Raw genomic sequence first — 13,434 nt, 5'->3', positions numbered from 1 at the left:
CCCTTTTTTTAGAAATATAACTTAAAAGAAAAACATAACACAAACACAACGCTCACATATACTTACCTCTATGAATGCACATACGTAGGAGTGTAAATGTATAGGATAATTTCCGCACTGAAACCGGCGTCGAATCTGTTTTAAGGTATCCATATCTGATTTTAAAGAATTCGGCGGATAAGGATATCTGATTCCTAAGTGGTGCTCCGGATACAGTGTAGGATATGGTATGGCAAATAACATACGGATATAGATTATCCGAAATGTAATTATGATAATCCGAAGGTTTTAAACTGGATAATCCGACTTTTGAGTTATAAATCAATGCCAATTTGGGAAGGTTAGTACTTATTGAGTTACCAAAAACTAATTTGATGAACATTAGCTTTATGTTTATATCAAGTTTTTAATTTTAGTGTGTCTCTTTTTTCTTAACTACACAAGACTGAATGTTTAAATCTCTCTCAGAGATTTGAAAAAACTATAACAATCTACTGATGAGAGCATAAATCCGACTATTTTTTTTATTTCAATACGAGCCTGCCCCATTTCCGATTCGAATCTGCAATTCAAAATATCCGCTCCGATCTGTATCCGAAAAAAATATATGGTATGAGCAAAATCCGATCCGATCCAATCCGTTTACACTCCTGCATACGTACAACATACCCGTATGGGCATCTTTGAAAAACTGAGTCACCGGGTCAAGGCTTAAGATGACGTTATCATAGAGGCCTCACTCTCGACGTGAACATCGTATCCCACCAAAAAGAAATCATTTTTTAAAAGACATAAACCTGAAATTTAAACTCCTCGATGAGCTGGGTACAACCATCCTGGTAACCATCATCCAGTTCTCTGAAAATCCATAGTTCAAACTCCACCGCATTTGCGGCCATATCCATGACGACGGCCACCACGAAATATGCCGCCCTCCCTGCTCGATTTCACCTACCACACGAGCATGGTATTCCCTTCCGTGAACACCTTCGCTCACGGCGTAAAGTGGGTGTGCGAATATATCCTGAACAAAAAAAAATCGAGTCAGATAAGAAAACGTTTATTCTCCGCCCCGATGATTCCCGTCCCGTCACAGTCAGCCACCGCCAATTCGCGACTGACACGTGGCCCCGAGATAGAGTAACCGCAGCACGAATCAAGCCGCCACCTATCGGAGCACAGGTCCAAAACCCACCCCACACGAACCGCAGTCCTCAGACACGCCTCGGAGGAAAAAGCGACACACGGGAGCCATGTCCACCGGTGGCGCAGAGGCTGCGTCGGCGGCGGCGGAGGGGATGGCGTCGGCGGCGTACCTGGCGGGCGACGCCGTGCGGGAGGCGCGGGAGCTGGTGGCGGAGCTCTGCCGCCACTTCTACCTGCAGGGCTGGGTCACCGGCACCGGCGGCAGCATCACCGTCAAGGCCAACGACCCCGCCGTGCCCCTCGCGCAGCAGCTCATCGTCATGTCACCGTCAGGTACCTAACTCCCCCATATGCTCTCATGTTATGGTCGCTGCTTACGTTAGCCCGGCCTCGCGGTGAACGAGCCCAACCTGTTCGATGAATTGTTAAGCTGGGGTGCGAGTTCCCACTCGGCCGAGGAATAGAGACGGATGCTGCTGCCTTTATGTCGAGTTCACGCTTGCTCGTTCCGCTCAGTGTTTGCTGGGCGAAGTGCACTTTTATTATGAGTATGGTGTGCGGTGGATCAACTGATGTTCTTTCTTATCGTCACTGACTTTATATCTGGTTTAGGCGTGCAGAAGGAGAGGATGGTGGCAGACGACATGTACGTGATGGCAGCAGATGGCAAGATCATTTCTGCACCACGAGCAAAGCCATGGCCACACAAGCACCCAAAGTGTTCAGACTGCGCACCTCTGTTCATGAAGGTCGTCAGCTTTCCTTTGTTTTATTCGTTCCGCCGTTTCAGATTCCCTTTGCATGTTGTATGATTTCCTTGATGTTCTGCAGTCTTATCTAATGCGAGGAGCTGGGGCTGTGATTCATAGCCATGGCATGGAGACGTGCATGGCAACAATGCTCGTTCCTGGTGCAAAGGAGTTCAGGGTGAGTCCTCCTAGTATTTTTTTACATTTCCCATGAAATTCAGCTAATGCACAAAATCTTCTTCGTGTTTCCATGAAATTTACATATAGTGCTTACTAAGAATGCAATTGCAAAAGTTAGACACAGCATGCCTGATGTACTTAAGATCAGGACTTCTTTACCCTCAGGCAATGCAATGCTTATAATAGAAGTGAAGTCGACCACATTATGGACACCTTTTAATCCTGATCAATTGTGGAAGGATCATCATTTATACTCTCCATATTTCCATTTATATTTATACACTTCAAGTGTTTAGCATATGATGCGCTGCTGGTTTGTGCAGCGATTCAATAATCTGGACTTTGGTTTTGCTCCATGTTTCGTTCGTGTCACGCAAAACATCACACCTGAAAAATCATTAATACTAGCACATGGTGCATAATTTGTATAGATTTGCTCTAACACAGATATGCATCCACTGTTTGGATCATTGATCCAGAGTTCCAGACCGTGATGTATACACATCCTCTGAAGTTGTCCATGCCGGGAAGTCAACATTTAGAAATGTGTATGGTTGGTACGTTGATTGGAAACTCTTATGGTGGAGTGTGTGATATGTTTTGTCTTACATGTAGAATGTGGATGGTGTATGCAACTAAATATTTTATATGATTTTGAGCTCCAATATATGTCCCTTGAAAGTTAGTTAGGAGTAATAAAGAATGCGGTGACATGCTGGCATGTCTAAAATCGAAACATGTGTGCTACCATACATGTTGCATGGTGCTATATCAAGTTATCAAGCCCACCCATTGTATCGGCCAATGATGTTCACAACTGGAATCAGAATAAAACTTAAATGACAGAGTTTTCAGATACCACTATACGAGTGACATCTGCGCTACTAATTGGTAACTGTAACACAAATAGCACTGAACTTTCCAAAACTTTATCCGTGTGTGGCAGCAGCTTACAACTCACATTGATAGAAGTTCACTACGTCTTGTGGCGATTTCTTTCTGCTTGTGAAAGCTTTGCTGGAAGTTCACTGTCGCCCATCTAGAAAAAATAGCATCTCCATCTGTACACATAAAATCCATTAATGTGTGGTTTATTTGCTGTTGTTACGAAGAAGTTTGCTAATTTGTTTTTGGAAAGTTCACTTTTCTGCGGTTAGTTGTGCGTATGGGTGATTGATATATGTGCTGCACTATTTACTGTCGGTGATACAGATGTAGGAAACTAGAAGTTCGGATTTAATTGTGGAGCAGTGCAGATGGGGGAGAACAATATCTGAAAAATTACGCGCCGACTCTTTTTTACTTTATTCATTACATAGATCCTGTTTTACATATCTCTCTAATTAAGTCCATCTCTATCTTCTAGTACTAAATTAATTGCTGTATGGGTATTCCTTTTGTGACCATATACTGCTCTGCTGATCTTACTCCAGATGACACATATGGAAATGATTAAAGGAATCAAAGGTCATGGCTACAGAGATGAATTGGTGATCCCCATAATTGAGAATACTCCTTATGAGTATGAACTCACAGACTCTTTGGCCGAAGCGGTATGGCACTAGTGTTTTTTCTTCAAGATTCTATAATTCAGTTTTCAAGCAATTCAGTCTACAGTTACAAATACATGCTTCAGTTATATGTAGTTTTATCTCTCATGAATTTGTACTGATAGAAATCAGATGATTCCAGCAATGTGATTGGGCAGCTTATAGGCCGCAATAATGACTAACACATCTCATTCATATGATCATTTAGTCTTTACCCTATAATAGTAGCACCATCGCTTTCCTTTGTATTATGGAGAGTTTGAGCAACTACCAAACAATATTTATTACAACGAGGTTAGCTTATGAACAATATTTTGGTTGGATCTAGCAGTACCTCATGTGAAGTTATTACAGATCAAAGCATACCCGAAGGCAACTGCTGTGCTTGTACGGAACCATGGAATTTATGTTTGGGGTGACTCCTGGATCAATGCCAAGACACAGGTATTTTTTTATTTCCATGACCTAGGTTTCTGCATCAGTTTTCTCGAGAAAACGGAAAGAGATCTTTGTGTTTCGTTTCACTGAAAAGGTATAGTTTGTTTACACGCCTCCTAGGAGGTACACATCAATCAGTTTTCAGGTTGGGGTGCTTATTGTTGACTAACATTCTTCTCATCTCCTCTCATAGTCATTTCGTCTCTTCATTTTAGGTTATCAGTTCGTTCAATATAAGCCCTTAAATCTATCTCCACATGCTACCCCCTCTTTTAGTTTTAATGGTCATTTTGCAATTTGCATCCAGATTTTCTGAAATTTAATCAACATTAGGTTGTACTTTTTTTTGCGAGGAATCTAGGCTGTACACATGTAAGCTATATTAGTAGAGGGATAGTTTAGCCCTTTTTTAAAATAGAATTTATGATATAGCCTATGTGGGCAGATGTTCACTACATTGCTATGGCCTTGCTTTTCAGGCTGAATGCTATCATTATCTTCTTGATGCTGCCGTCAAGATGTATCAGTTAGGGATTGATTGGACAACTCCTGAGCATGGTCCAATAAACAGCGCCAAAAGATTGCGTACTGTTATAAGTCCTGATGTTCCTAATGGAGCTCATGCAGCTAAATCATCAAAGGTCAGTTCCTTGCTCCTAGTGATTTGTGAATTCAACCTCCTTTATAGTACTTTTAGATTAATATCATGGGCAACTGCTGTTGTAATATCATATTTTCTTCAAGTATTATTTTCAGTCAGGAATGTTACTTTGTGTAAAAGTAGTCCCATGTATTTTATTGAAATTTTTTTTTTAGTTAATTTGAATTATGTAACTGGAGTTGAGTCCATTTATTGGAATATTTCGAGTTCAAATAATGCCTTGGAGAAATTATGGATAATTCTGCATAGTACTTTTGGCTTGTGTGAATTTTGCTACAATATTAGGAGTTCAGTTCCTATTTTTCTCAACCATTTGCATTTTGTTCTTCTTCAGCCCACCCACCACTCAAGCAACCAGCCTAGCCCAGCCCAATCTTCACCCCGGTCTCTAATTCTCTTTCTCTTACATGTAACTGTAGCATCTGTGTCAGATTTCTTCACCCTCCAGCAAACACACACATCAGCAGGCAACTCTAGAGTTTCCTCCATTGGTTCACCACCCACTCCCTTCTCTCTTCAATTTCCAGTGTGAAATTAAATCGCTATCACTTGAGGCACTCATCCCGTTGCTGTTCCATCCATTTTCCTTTTATTTTCTCTCTACCAAAAAACTGTCACCATTAATGGGTACTCTCTCAGTTTGCATTAGTACTTACTCCCTCCACCCCGTAATGTAAGCTACTATTACAACCAGTTACAACCTATAGAAGGGAGTAGATCCCAGTGGTAAACTTATGCAACCTGAGGTGTCACTGTAATGGTTGGAGTCGCCTGGAAAAGCCGGTGTTTATGGTGTGGCGATATTTCAGCAATCTGGAGAGGAAGGCAGTGATGGAACTACCCTCGTGAATCGTGATGGTGCGGTGTAGATTTTGTGGATATGAGCACCATTTAGACGAGATTGTTGAGAAGCTGATAGTGGAAGGAATTGGACTCAAAGCTACTTGTGGAGCAGGTGGTCCAGTGAACTATGCAGCAGACGCTGGGAAAGCAGCATCTGTGCGAACTCTTTTATGGGCTTCAGGTGAGATTGTCCGAGAGAAAACAGAGAGAAGAGGCGTGCTAACAGATTGCTTTCCTCGTATTGGCTTTGTAATAGAGCATGGAGATCAAGAAATGACATGGTTCCTGTACGTCTGTGCGCTAATGGTTACCGTTTCTGGTTGAGATTAAACAAGGAAAAAAGATGAGAGATAAAGGGGATGAGTGTGGGCGGTGACAGGGATTTAATTTGCACGTGCAATAGAAGAGAGTAGGAAGTGGGGAGATGAAGCGATAGAGGAACGGCTGTAATTTCCTGATGCTGTGCTGCTTCATGTGTTCAAGAAATGTGACACAGAGACAACTTACAAGTTACAAGTGAGAGAAAGAGGATTAGAGATTGGGCTGCAACTTGGGCTAGATGATGAGTTGGTGTTGGTTGCTTTGGCGTGGGCTGAAGGAGAATAGAATGGACCAAGGAGCTGGGTTCCAGCCGAGTCGATTAATGATAAATTAAAGTAACTTTGGAATTCCTGGAGAACGCACCAAAAGAGAAAATAATCAAGTAAACTATCGCTAGCGGGTATCTCTATCGATATTTTCTAATATATGGACTTAACACAAATCACATAGCTTTAATTAATTCAAACACTTTGAATGAAACACATGAGACAACTTCTGCACAAGTAACATCCTTGCAACTGAATTTTTTCATAGAACCCTTTGAGAAATAGGATGTTATAGCGGATGTTTTTGCTTGTGTTTTTCCTTAGCTGGTTTACGTTTGGTATATCTGGGCACTTAACTGTTCACTTATTTGTTGAATGCTAGTACTCACACTTTTTTGCTCATTGCAGCATTGTGTTGTACTTGACATCGAAGGAACAACAACTCCAATATCATTTGTGACTGATGTTATGTTTCCTTATGCCCGTGATAATGTGCGGAAGCATCTGATTTCTACATACGATTCTGAAGAAACCAAAGAAGACATCGAACTATTGCGCATCCAAGTAAGTTATGGTATAGGAATTTAACTGTCCTGTGAAGGATCTAAAATCAAAGTTAATCATGCTAGTATATCGTGTTTGACTGCGCTTGCACAAATTACTTTGTTTATTCAAGTTTAACAGACTATTAACCAATTATGCAGGTTGAAGAAGACCTGAGAAACGGAGTTGTTGGGGCTGTTCCAGTTGCACCCAGTGATGCTGGCAAAGAAGAGGTTATCAATTCGTTAGTCACTAATGTTGAGTCCATGATCAAAGCAGACCGGAAGATTACATCATTGAAACAACTTCAGGTACCTTTCACATTCCTTCCCTGAGCCGGAACTATATCTTCTTTCTTTGATGGAGTTCTGTTCTAATGGCTAATTCCAGGGTCATATATGGAGGACTGGATTTGAAAGCAAAGAATTGCACGGTGTTGTTTTTGAGGATGTTCCCGGGGCGCTGAAGGACTGGCAATCTCACGGTGTGAAGGTATCTATTTGGTCAAACTCTTCCGAAGTATAAATTTTCGACTTTTGTGGCATAAATTTGGATTGTCATCAGATCTGTTTATTGTTCATGCTTATTTTTATTGTTCATACTTCGTAACTGAGTTATTTAGGTCAGAGAGTTGACTCCTGAGCTATTGTTGAGACAATACCCACTACAGAACTCCGTAAATCTCTCTGTTGTGTACTAGGGTTGCAGGGAGTTAGGGGAAAGGCTTGTACCCCTAGGGGCAAGATAGAAGAAGTGTTGTTCTAGTTCTTGCTTGATTTATTTCTCATAGGGGGTCCTCTTTACATATAGGACTAACACTCATATTTAACAACACACAGATCTTACTTGTAATTGGCATATGGCCCAAGCTAAATGTTATCTTCCTAATTTAAAGGATAAACCTCCTAATTGAGAGATCACGGGGATCTTCTTCCTAACTTGCTGCTGGGTGGGTCATTACTAAACGCACATATCTCATTCACAGCAAATAGTTTACTTCAGTACCGTGCTCAACCATTGAGATGGTCATAAAAAAAATCAGTTGCTCTGCGGTTCGTCTGTTCTACTTTCATATGTAGGACTGATGCATGTAAGCAATATGGATTTGAATAAAGCATAATGCTCAGTCCCTCGTAAACTGAGAAACCCAAAAAAAATCGGCTAGTAGGTCGTCAGAAGTTCTAATGAATTTATTAGCATGTAGAGAAGCACAGAAAAATGATTTCTGATAGACCAGAAGGATGCTAACCTTTCGTTGCATTAATTGAACACATTAGATGTAACTGAGCTGTGTTGAACTTGAAAAAGATAATGTTAAAAGGAGTAAACAAGAAATGATGATAATAACTATAAGTTGGTTTAGTCATGTGATACGGTCGTATACTATGAATGGTAGTTAAGATATTATTAGAACTTGAGTTTCAAGCGTATAGTCTTGTATATGTATTCCTAGATTTGTGAAGTGTCCAGTCACTTGATATAAGATCATATGCTTGCCAATAGGTTTACATATACTCAAGTGGCAGTAGAGAGGCACAAAGGCTACTATTTGGCCACTCATCCCATGGTGATCTGCGACAATACTTGTGTGGTTTTTTTGACACCACAACAGGGTAAGCTTTCTATTTATTGTTCTATTTGTCCCTTCAAAAATGAATATGGAATTATGACCCTCTAATATGAACAGAAACAAAAGAGAAGCAAGGAGTTACTTCGAGATCACAAAATCACTTGGGGTGGACAAGCCATCTGAAATCTTATTTATCACAGATGTGTTCGAAGAAGCTGTTGCTGCAAAGAGTGCAGGTACCCCTATGCTAGTTCCACTCTAATATTAGGATATTTGTAGACAAGTCATGTAAATATAATGTTTATGTCTTATGGAGTGTTCACACTTTTTTGGCCTGCGTGCGTCACTCGTGAGCTAAGATATTGTGTTCATTATTGCACGGTTGTATATGTGCTTTTGTTCTTAATATCTTATCTCCTCTCGTGGGATAGACTTGGATTTCACTGTTTATCTAACATTGTTTCTCTTCAGGTCTCGATGTAATAATCTCTATTCGCCCGGGGAATGCACCACTTCCTGAGAATCACGGTTTCCGGACAATCAGCTCTTTCAGTGAGATCTGAGAAATGTGCAAGAGACAAGCATGCGGGAGAATCACCTTTGGATGTGTACGTGGCATGGGCCACTGGATCAGCTGGATCAGTTCTTGTAATAGCAGGATAGCGCCTTATTAGCACGGCGTCCGATTGCAATAAAATCAGGTGGCAGAATAAAAGTGGGAAGAATTGTAGTAAGAAAAAGAGAATGGTGCCAAGAGGGTACGAGTGTGTTTGTGTTTGTGAGTCGATCGAGCTCATTTGGTTCACCTTCGAGTCCTGTGTTTGTGAGTTGGTCGTGCTCGTTTGGTCCACTTTCGAGTTCTGTGATGTCATGAGGTAAAATTTACTTGTTGGCGAGATTTCAGCTCTTGCTGTGACAGTAGAAATAAATTTGATGAAGAATGGGGTTATCGAGTGGGAGTTATGCTGTTGCAGTCGTGCAAAACAGCCACATTTTAAGCAGAATTGTACATAGAGAACACCATCTTGTCTATAGAGCCTGAAAAAGCTCCCTTCTTTCTACGCCTTGCTTTCCATAGGGCACGTACAATCATGTTTTTATCGAAAATTTACATGGCTTCATGACATACCACGGTAAACACCTACTCCCCTGTACACTTGTATTGGGCATAGTATATGGCTGCGTCAATTAATTTTAGCCAGAGGGAGCATTGAAAATACGAGAGACGTTCCACACGGTTGTATATTATCATTTTAAGAACTTGGTGTCGCAAATTCATAAAGTTAGCAGTACATGCATGTAAACTCCAAATGGAGCCCCAACTTTAATGAGCTCAAGATATATCAAAATTCATACTATTTCAAAGATTTTTTACTTTCTCCGTTCATAAAAAGATGTCAGATATTTATCTAAAGTTATATATTTATACACCAAATAGTGTCTAGATACATCTAAATTTATACAAACTTGCGACATATATCGATAAAGGCAACACTCCCTCAAACCCATGTACATCTGAATTATAGGACGAAAGGAGTAGAAAAGTTGGATATGTAGTCAATGGTGTATAAAATAAATGTGTAAAATTTTAGTATGAAATATTTTGTATTGTAGGATACACAAAACTGACAAAATCATGGAGCTAAGTATAGTGAATAATGCATATTTCAAAATTTTAGAATTTTCCAGATTTTGTCAGAACTATATAATTTTTATTTTCATATTCTCCAAAAATGTTATTGATAGGGTTGGTGCACATAGTGAGACGGATTTTTTGAATCATTCATTTTTAAGAAAGTGTTCTTTTTTCGGGGAGAAAGAAGTAAGATGTATGATGTTTACTGACTTCATAGGCCATAGACGCGGCGATCATACACCAAATAAATTGCCAGCTATTCGCAACATATTGGAGACAAAAGATGACTAAATGAACACGTTTTGCTTAAACAAACCCAGTTCATCGTCGTGTCATTGCGAAACACGAACCCATGCGCATAGGCGTCCAAGTACAACAGGCTCCTATCTCCTGCCCCGCCTCTCCAATCATTCTGCCTTCGCCTGTCCCGTTGTACGCATCTCATGCGTGGAATTTTCCATGCTACACACCATTACCAACTTCTGCTTCGGCGCTCATGTTCGCCACGTCAGGGTATAAGAGTAATTTACTGATTCAATACTTGCCTCGTGTGCCATATTTAATTAAGCACTCCCGAGTCCCGACGGACGCCGTCCACACCACACGCCCGAGACCAACCCGAGGACGAGGCCGCCGGCGAGCGAGCATGGGCGGGCGAGCTGGTGCCGCGGAGCCGCTGCTGCTCCCGGAGCTCTCCGGCGGGCACGGCGGCGGGGCGTCCGTCTCCGGCGCGGTGTTCAACCTGTCCACGAGCATCATCGGCGCCGGCATCATGTCGATCCCGGCGGCAATGCGCGTGCTCGGCGTGGCCCCCGCGCTCGTCCTCATCGCGGCCGTTGCCGTCCTCTCCAACGTCTCCGTGGAGTTCATGCTGCGGTACACGGGCTGGGCTCCCAGCGGCCCGCCCTCGTACGCGGGGATCATGGGCGACGCGTTCGGCCGCGCCGGCGCCGCCGCGCTCAACGTCTTCGTCGCCTTCACCACCGCCGGCACTCTCGTCGTCTACCTCATCATCATCAGTAAGCTAGCCCTCGCAACGACGCGAGCGCTTCTTTCGTACATTCGTATTGCTGAGGGCTATTGCTCCGGTGTCCCCCCCTCTAAACTTTGTTCTATTTAGACGGCTAAGATCTGTTGATACCCCTTCGTGGATTGACTTAACATGTGTGTTTGGTTCATGGGCAAACATGTACGGGATGGGATGGGATAAAATATATTTAATTAACGATTAATAGAAACATATAAATATGCCATTAACACACCGGTTAATATGTAATTAACGGGTCCTTTTCCCTTTGTGGTGGAGGCCAGACCTAGCGAGCGGCCGCCTAGCCGTGCCTAGCAAGGTCACTACCCACACATACTTAGCGAGGCCGTTTCTTCGACTGGGTGTGGCGCAGACGTAGCAAGCTCGTTGCTCGCCACGCCATGGAGGCCGCCGCCGCCGAGCTAGGGAGCCACGTTGAAAATCAAGCCCGCCGCTTACCGCGCCCTGGAGGCCGCCGATGTCGAGTTGGGGAGCCACGCGGAAAAGCAAGCCCACCGCTCGCCGTGACATGGTGGCCGCCGCTGAGCTGGGGAGCACACATACGACGGTGGCAGGTGTCGGAGTCGCGTCGACGGCCATGGATTCTCAGGCGGCTAGTGAGATTAGTCATGAAATTCACGGATCATATGGTCTAGCCTTTCTGAGAAATATTCGACTTTTGGGATGGGATCATCCATATTTTCTAGTCACGAACCAAACGCACGTTTACCACCTGAACATCGTTCGCCAAGGGGGGACACCGGAGCACAGCCCATTGCTGAGTGTGTGCACCATGGTCCATGGCGCCTGCTGATCGCATCGAGAATTCTCTGCTCGTTTGTCGCAGGGGACGTGATGTCCGGGAGCGCGGGGGCGGGCGAGGAGCACGCCGGGGTGCTGGGGGAGCTGTTCGGCGCGCGGTGGCTAGATATCAAAAACTACACCGGAGAACTCTGCAAGAATGGGTTGACCTGGAACGCGGGGATAACAAAACGTCAGCCCCGCATCATGTAGTGCATCTGACATACCTATCTACAAATAGCATGGCTATGCTGCAAATATACAGTCAATTACAATGGGTGGTATTTATCATGATAATGTCAACTGTATTTAGAGTGGATCCATAGACCCACTCTTCAGCCTCTCCATTCGTGCTTGCAGCCCAGATAATGCTCTCTCGTCCATGGGTGGAATATTACTTGGTGTTTGTGGTTCACCATCCAGTCGTGTGCCCCCATGTAGCATATTACCGTTCATACTTGCCAATGGCCTTGTATGAGCTCCATCAAAATTACCTCCTACAGCTGCAGCTTGCATGCTTTTCATTCTTTCCCTGAGAGCATCCAGTGTCCCTGCTGGCGAAGAAATAAATAGTTCCAATAATAAAAAACAAATATCAATAATTTTGATACCATACAGTCAAATATCCAGATGCCAAAAGATAGCGTAAGAAGTAGACCTGAGGATTGGAATCTATCGGTCTGTTGTTCAGTAGATTGTAGCCTAATATCAGAGTCTCCTTGGACTCTGAAGGGATCATCTTCATTACAATCGGTTTTGCTATTTATCGATTTTGTGTGGACAGGAAAAGGTGCGAATTTTGGAGAAGGTATAGATGCTATTGCCTATTGGAGGTGGCGTTGATAATGGAAGACTAGAGGGTGTTCTTCCAGCTGCGGCATTCTTCTCCACCTGGATGCACCACAAACACATTTCTTATATCTCAGTCAGAAGTACCAAAAGACTCAAACCCGTCCAAGGAGGAGATTACAAACCTGAGCAAGCCCATCCCTGATGTACGTTCTAAATGCTTCACTTGCATTCTGAAGCTGAGCAAATATATCAACCTGAGGAAAGCATGTTCTTGAATCAGGAAATAAACCAGAGCAGACAGCTTAAAATGGCGAAGATTAAAAAAATCGAAGTTCCAAGTTTCAGATTTACTTTTCCAATGATGCAAGCTGTACTAGTGTAAAATCAACATCGATACTACTTGATAATATATACCTTTGGGTACAGCTGGGTTATCCTGTACAGCTCATAAAGACCAATAGTACATGTTTGCTTATCACCAATTTTCTTGAATACTGCAGCAAGCTCTTGCTGATCATACCCGAAACAAAGGCAAACAATGTATCAAATAAGTGTGTGAAGTTGAATACAATTAAACTACAAGCATGACGTGACAAAAGAAACAAGTGGTGCAACCTTCAATTGTGCATCAGTTGAATGAACTGATGGATTTGCATTGTTCGATGCGGTGTCACCCCAGCGAGTTTGGCCCATAGGTCCAGATGGCGTCAACATCCTTGCTGCTGCAAGGGTCTAGGATGACCCAATAGTATTTGCTTAGACAAAAAGGAGGCACATAGAAGCTTTCATGGAATGATCAAAGGACATGATATTCAAATCCTAGCTGAAGATTAAGATCAATGTATGCAAGAATGATTGGCTGAGGTTCAGCATCTATAGGGACCATCGAAAGATGACCTTTTATTGCTGTA

At 42.7% G+C, this 13,434-nt stretch overlaps 2 protein-coding genes across 2 annotated transcripts; one reads left to right on the top strand and one right to left on the bottom strand.

The window, feature by feature from the left end:
• Positions 1 to 1,238: 1,238 nt before the first annotated feature.
• On the top strand, positions 1,239 to 9,216 carry LOC124666797 (probable bifunctional methylthioribulose-1-phosphate dehydratase/enolase-phosphatase E1). Its single transcript, XM_047204122.1, has 12 exons — positions 1,239 to 1,479; positions 1,759 to 1,895; positions 1,978 to 2,073; positions 3,509 to 3,628; positions 3,980 to 4,069; positions 4,543 to 4,704; positions 6,563 to 6,718; positions 6,859 to 7,008; positions 7,088 to 7,189; positions 8,201 to 8,310; positions 8,385 to 8,503; positions 8,739 to 9,216. Exons 1-12 carry the CDS (start codon positions 1,254 to 1,256, stop codon positions 8,828 to 8,830), a joined length of 1,560 nt encoding a protein of 519 aa, XP_047060078.1. The 5' UTR covers positions 1,239 to 1,253; the 3' UTR covers positions 8,831 to 9,216.
• A 2,808-nt stretch (positions 9,217 to 12,024) lies between these two features.
• Positions 12,025 to 13,216, bottom strand: LOC124662998 (protein MOR1-like). The gene is given in 6 exon segments (XM_047200766.1): positions 12,025 to 12,282; positions 12,390 to 12,558; positions 12,560 to 12,622; positions 12,706 to 12,777; positions 12,938 to 13,033; positions 13,139 to 13,216. Coding segments are annotated over 6 exon segments (720 nt in total). The 3' UTR covers positions 12,025 to 12,040.
• Between the last annotated feature and the right edge of the window lie 218 nt (positions 13,217 to 13,434).

Source organism: Lolium rigidum, chromosome 6, assembly GCF_022539505.1.
Source record: "Lolium rigidum isolate FL_2022 chromosome 6, APGP_CSIRO_Lrig_0.1, whole genome shotgun sequence".
Taxonomy (NCBI): domain Eukaryota; kingdom Viridiplantae; phylum Streptophyta; class Magnoliopsida; order Poales; family Poaceae; genus Lolium; species Lolium rigidum.
This window is presented reverse-complemented; position numbering and strand designations above follow the sequence as displayed.

What these genes read in the sequence shown, in the direction of transcription:
- LOC124666797 (XM_047204122.1), top strand. Translation starts at nt 1,254, where the DNA reads ATGTCCACCGGTGGCGCAGAGGCTGCGTCGGCGGCGGCGGAGGGGATG. An exon ending in GGCAATCTCACGGTGTGAAG is followed by an intron (nt 7,190 to 8,200) that starts GTATCTATTTGG and finishes GCTTGCCAATAG; the next exon opens with GTTTACATATACTCAAGTGG. An exon ending in TGTTGCTGCAAAGAGTGCAG is followed by an intron (nt 8,504 to 8,738) that starts GTACCCCTATGC and finishes GTTTCTCTTCAG; the next exon opens with GTCTCGATGTAATAATCTCT.